Below are 5,000 nucleotides of genomic sequence, written 5' to 3' on the forward strand. Positions count from 1 at the left end.
GGTGGGTACCAGGGGCGGGGAGAGGGCCCCCAAGCAGTCAGAGACACACCTCAGTGGTGGGTACCAGGGGCGGGCCTCCCCGGGGGAGCGGCCTCAAGGGGGGGGGGGACCCTGGGGAGAGGGGCCCCTGGGGGGGGGGGGGCTGGTGATGGGGAGTGGGGAGAAGCAGGGGGAGAAGCGGAGGGGGAGATAAGGGGAGGGACAGATGGATGGAGGTGGGAGAGTAACCGGGAGGGAGGGAGGGAACTGGTGAGAGAGGTAGAGAGAAAAGGAGAGGTAGGGTGAGAGAGAGAGAGGGAGAGGGAGAGGTAGGGTGAGAGAGGTAGAGAGAGAGGGAGAGGTAGGGTGAGAGAGGTAGAGAGAGAGGGAGAGGTAGGGTGAGAGAGGTAGAGAGAGAGGGAGAGGTAGGGTGAGAGAGAGAGAGGGAGAGGTAGGGTGAGAGAGAGAGAGGGAGAGGTAGGGTGAGAGAGGTAGAGAGAGAGGGAGAGGTAGGGTGAGAGAGGTAGAGAGAGAGGGAGAGGTAGGGTGAGAGAGGTAGAGAGAGAGGGAGAGGTAGGGTGAGAGAGAGAGAGGGAGAGGTAGGGTGAGAGAGGTAGAGAGAGAGGGAGAGGTAGGGTGAGAGACTTAAAGAGAGAGAAACTGAGAGAAACATAGAGGGAGGGAGGGAGGGAGATGGTCTGAGAGAGGGGGGAGTGGTAGAGAGACAGAGAGAGAGGGAGAGGGAGACAGAGAGAGAGAGAGAGAGAGAGAGAGAGAGAGAGAGAGAGAGAGAGAGAGAGAGAGGTAGAGAGACAGAGAGGGGTAGAGAGAGAGGGGGGGTTGTGGTTGAGAGACAGGGAGAGAGAGAGAGAGAGAGAGAGAGAGGGGGAGATAGCAGCTGGCAGAGAGCTTGGTTCTTCTGTGCACATGAAAGTGAGAACGAGGACGGGGTGGATGTCCTGATTAGAGAGACGCGTGGGCAGAGCTGTCTGCTGAAATGAGAGATTCAATTAGTTTCCAAGATTATTACGTGATCCCAATTTGGCTCTGAGTCTGACTCAGACATGAGAACAGGATCTGATGCCCGACTAATAGAATAAGGACCGAAGGTGGTGGAGCAAGGTCCAAGCCTTTGGAGGCTGCTACACCCTTCCTAGAGGGTGCTAATCTCCACCTAGGAGGCTGTTACTGGCTCCTCCACAACAAGGACGCAGGGTGGTGGTGTCGGAACCGGTTTATTGCCCGGCACGTGCGCTCACATGCACTCAGGTGCGCTCACATGCACTCAGGTGCACTCACATGCACTCAGGTGCACTCACACGTGCTCAAGTGCACTCTTGCGCACACATTTGCTCGCATGCGAACACGTGCACTCACCTGCGCTCACGTGCGCTCACGTGCACTCACCTGCGCTCACGTGCACTCACCTGCGCTCGCGTGCACTCACCTGCTCTCGCGTGCACTCACCTGTGCTCACGTGCGCTCACATGCACTCACGTGCGCTCACATATGCTCACCTGTGCTCACGTGCGCTCTGGTCCTGCAGGTTCGTCGGTGTCGGCCCAGCCCCCCCCCAGCCACCTGGAGGTGAAGAACGGAGCGGGGCAGGACAGCACGCCGCCGGACCTCAGCAAGGTGGGCGGGGCACCTGGGGGTGGGCGGGGCAACTGGGGGAGGGCGGGGCACCTGGGGGTGGGCGGGGCACCTGGGGGTGGGCGGGGCAACTGGGGGTGGGCGGGGAACCTGGGGGTGGGCGGGGCAACTGGGGGTGGGGGGGCACCTGGGGGTGGGCGGGGCACCTGGGGGTGGGCGGGGCATCTGGGGGTGGGCGGGGCAACTGGGGTGGGCGGGGCACCTGGGGGTGGGCGGGGCACCTCAGGGGCGTGTGTATGTGTGTATTGGTGTGTGTGCGTGCGTGTGTGTGATGGATTGAAAAATAGTATGTGTGTGTGTTTGTGCGTGGGTGCATGTGTGTGCATATGTGTGTTTGCGTGTGTGTTTGTGTGTGTGTGAGTGGATGGGTTTGTTTGAGTGTGTGTGTGTGTATGTGTGTGTGTGTATGTGTATGTGACGGATTGAAAGAGCGAGAGTGTGTATGTGTGCATGTGTGTGTGCGTGTGTGTGTGTGTGCGCATGTGCGTGTGTGTGCATACCTGCCAGTGTGTGCCTATGTTTTCTGTCATAGTGATTTTCAGTGCTGATTTGATTGTGTCTTCTGCTGGTCTGGACAGTTTCATATCGTGTAAACCAAAGATGGTTTCCAAAGTCTGAGCTGCAGGTCAAAATACAGCAGAGACATCACTGTCCCCTAGGGACGGAGTGGGGAACTACATTAGCTTAAACCCTGCTCTCCCACACCCCCTAGGGTCAGACGCGGGAGCTACGTCACCTTAAATCGACAGTGACATTTTGTTGTTTCTCTTTCTTCTAACCAATGTACTAATTGGAAGTCGCTTTGGATAAAAGCCTCTGCTAAATGCCCTAAATGTAAAGGTAAATGTAAAGCATAATGTTTAACTCTCAGATCCAGCCAACTTGTCGGAAGCTGTTAAATTGAGGTGCCTTGCTCAGGGACACCTCGACACTCCCGGGGATCGAACTAGCAACCCTCCGGTTACCAGCCATCCCGCTCTACCTCCTGAGCCACATGCCGCCCGCCTCTATAAGCCTGAGAAGCCTCCCAGCCCCCAGGTCCAGGTCTAGGTCTACCGGAGGCTGTTTTACGGAGCCTGGAGACGGGAAGCGAACCCGTGGTGACGTCTGTGGGTCTGTCCCCGCCTGCCCTCGTGTCCCCAGGTGGACATGCACTTCATGAAGAAGATCCCCGAGGGCGCGGAGGCCTCCAACGTCCTGGTGGGGGAGCTGGACTTCCTGGAGAACCCCATCGTGGCCTTCGTCCGTCTGTCTCCCGCGGTCCTCCTCACCGGACTCACCGAGGTCCCCATCCCCACCAGGTAGGACCCCCCCCTCGCCCCCCCCTCACAAGGTCCCCGTCCCCACCAGGTAGGAGTTCACTGGGTTAGCATTAGCCTTCCGTTATGAGTTCGCTGGGTTAGCATTAGCCTTCCATTATGAGTTTGCTGGGTTAGCATTAGCCTTCCGTTATGAGTTTGCTTGGTTAGCATTAGCCTTCCGTTATGAGTTTGCTGGGTTAGCATTAGCCTTCCGTTATGAGTTTGCTGGGTTAGCATTAGCCTTCCGTTGTGAGTTTGCTTGGTTAGCATTAGCCTTCCGTTGTGAGTTTGCTGGGTTAGCATTAGCCTTCCGTTATGAGTTTGCTGGGTTAGCATTAGCCTTCCGTTATGAGTTTGCTGGGTTAGCATTAGCCCTCCGTTGTGAGTTTGCTTGGTTAGCATTAGCCTTCCGTTATGAGTTTGCTTGGTTAGCATTAGCCTTCCGTTATGAGTTTGCTTGGTTAGCATTAGCCTTCCGTTGTGAGTTTGCTGGGTTAGCATTAGCCTTCCGTTATGAGTTTGCTGGGTTAGCATTAGCCTTCCGTTATGAGTTTGCTGGGTTAGCATTAGCCTTCCGTCATCATTACCAGGCTGCCTGTGACGCGCCACTGACAGGTTGCCGACTAGGCAGAAGCAGCCGATAGCAGAATCATCTGGGTCAGACGCCCAGAAGATAACGCCGCTTCACAGATACCTCGGCGTATCCCTTTAAGAGCACATTGTTTTAACAGCAGATATGAACATAATGTTATACTGAATCTTCCCCTGACCCTCTTACTTAAACAGTCCTACGCAGCATATACAAAGAATATGTGTTTGTTTGCGACTTGTTTTGTCTGACTCAGCATCAGAGTTTAGCCCTGAAGATATTCCTCCGTCAGCTGTTTCACCAGGCGTTCCTCCACCCTAGAGGCTCATTAACACCAGGGCCTCTGCCTCCACCCAGGTTCCTGTTCATCCTGCTGGGGCCCGACGGCAAGGCCCAGCAGTACCATGAGATAGGGCGTTCCATGGCCACCATCATGACGGATGAGGTCAGAGGTCATGCACGCACACACGCACACATACACATACACATACATACAGACACATACACATATACACACAGACACTCACACACACACACTCACACACACACACACACACACACACACACACACACACACACACACACACACACACACACACACACACACACACACACACACACACACAAACACACATTTACACAAACACACGCACACGCACACACACACACACACAAACACACATTTATACAAACACACACACACACACAAACACATTTACACAAACACAAACAACAATGTTATAACCACTAGACAAACACATGTGCATGTTTGCCCTCAAAGGTGTGTCATCAAATAGGGCGTGGTCAAACAGGGCGTGGTCGAATAGTGCGTCCGATCTCCTGACAATCTGTGACCGTCTGATAACCTGATCATCTGATCTACTGACAATCTAATCCTGTGACTATCTGACCTGTGACCCCCAGATCTTCCACGACGTGGCCTACAAGGCCAAGGACCGCTCTGACCTGCTGGCCGGGATCGACGAGTTCCTGGACCAGGTGACGGTGCTCCCCCCCGGGGAGTGGGACCCCTCCATCCGCATCGAGCCCCCCAAGAACGTCCCCTCTCAGGTCCTCACACGCACACTCACACACACATACACGCACAGTCGCACACACCAGTGTTGTTTTCGTCAGGCAAGACGAAAACGAAAATGACGTCGTCAGACCCCTTTTTTCCATGACGAAAATGAGACTAAGACGAACGTCACCAAAGCCATATAAAGACTAAAATGTGACGAAAAATGTAGACATTTTCGTCAGACGAGAACTAGACGAGACTAAATTGTAAGTGAGTGGACGAACAAAGTTTCAAAACATGCTTTTTTCCCGCCAACTATAATATGCGGAAAGGAAATGGAGAAATGGAGCCAGCTGCTTGTCCTAACAGTCACGCCCCCATCACACACTAAAAGCCTCGCTCGCGCGCAGCTGCGCCTGCACGCACACGGCACACACAAGTGTGCCGTGTGCGACGA

At 54.7% G+C, this 5,000-nt stretch overlaps 1 protein-coding gene across 1 annotated transcript in view; it reads left to right on the forward strand.

Moving 5' to 3' along the window:
• The window catches only part of slc4a8 (solute carrier family 4 member 8), a 36,889-nt gene that overhangs the window by 15,485 nt on the left and 16,404 nt on the right, over positions 1-5,000 (forward strand). The window contains 4 exon segments of the mRNA XM_060068250.1: positions 1,526-1,614; positions 2,776-2,933; positions 3,880-3,967; positions 4,447-4,593. Coding sequence (XP_059924233.1) covers positions 1,526-1,614; positions 2,776-2,933; positions 3,880-3,967; positions 4,447-4,593 — 482 coding nt within the window.

Source organism: Gadus macrocephalus, chromosome 13, assembly GCF_031168955.1.
Source record: "Gadus macrocephalus chromosome 13, ASM3116895v1".
Lineage (NCBI taxonomy): Eukaryota > Metazoa > Chordata > Actinopteri > Gadiformes > Gadidae > Gadus > Gadus macrocephalus.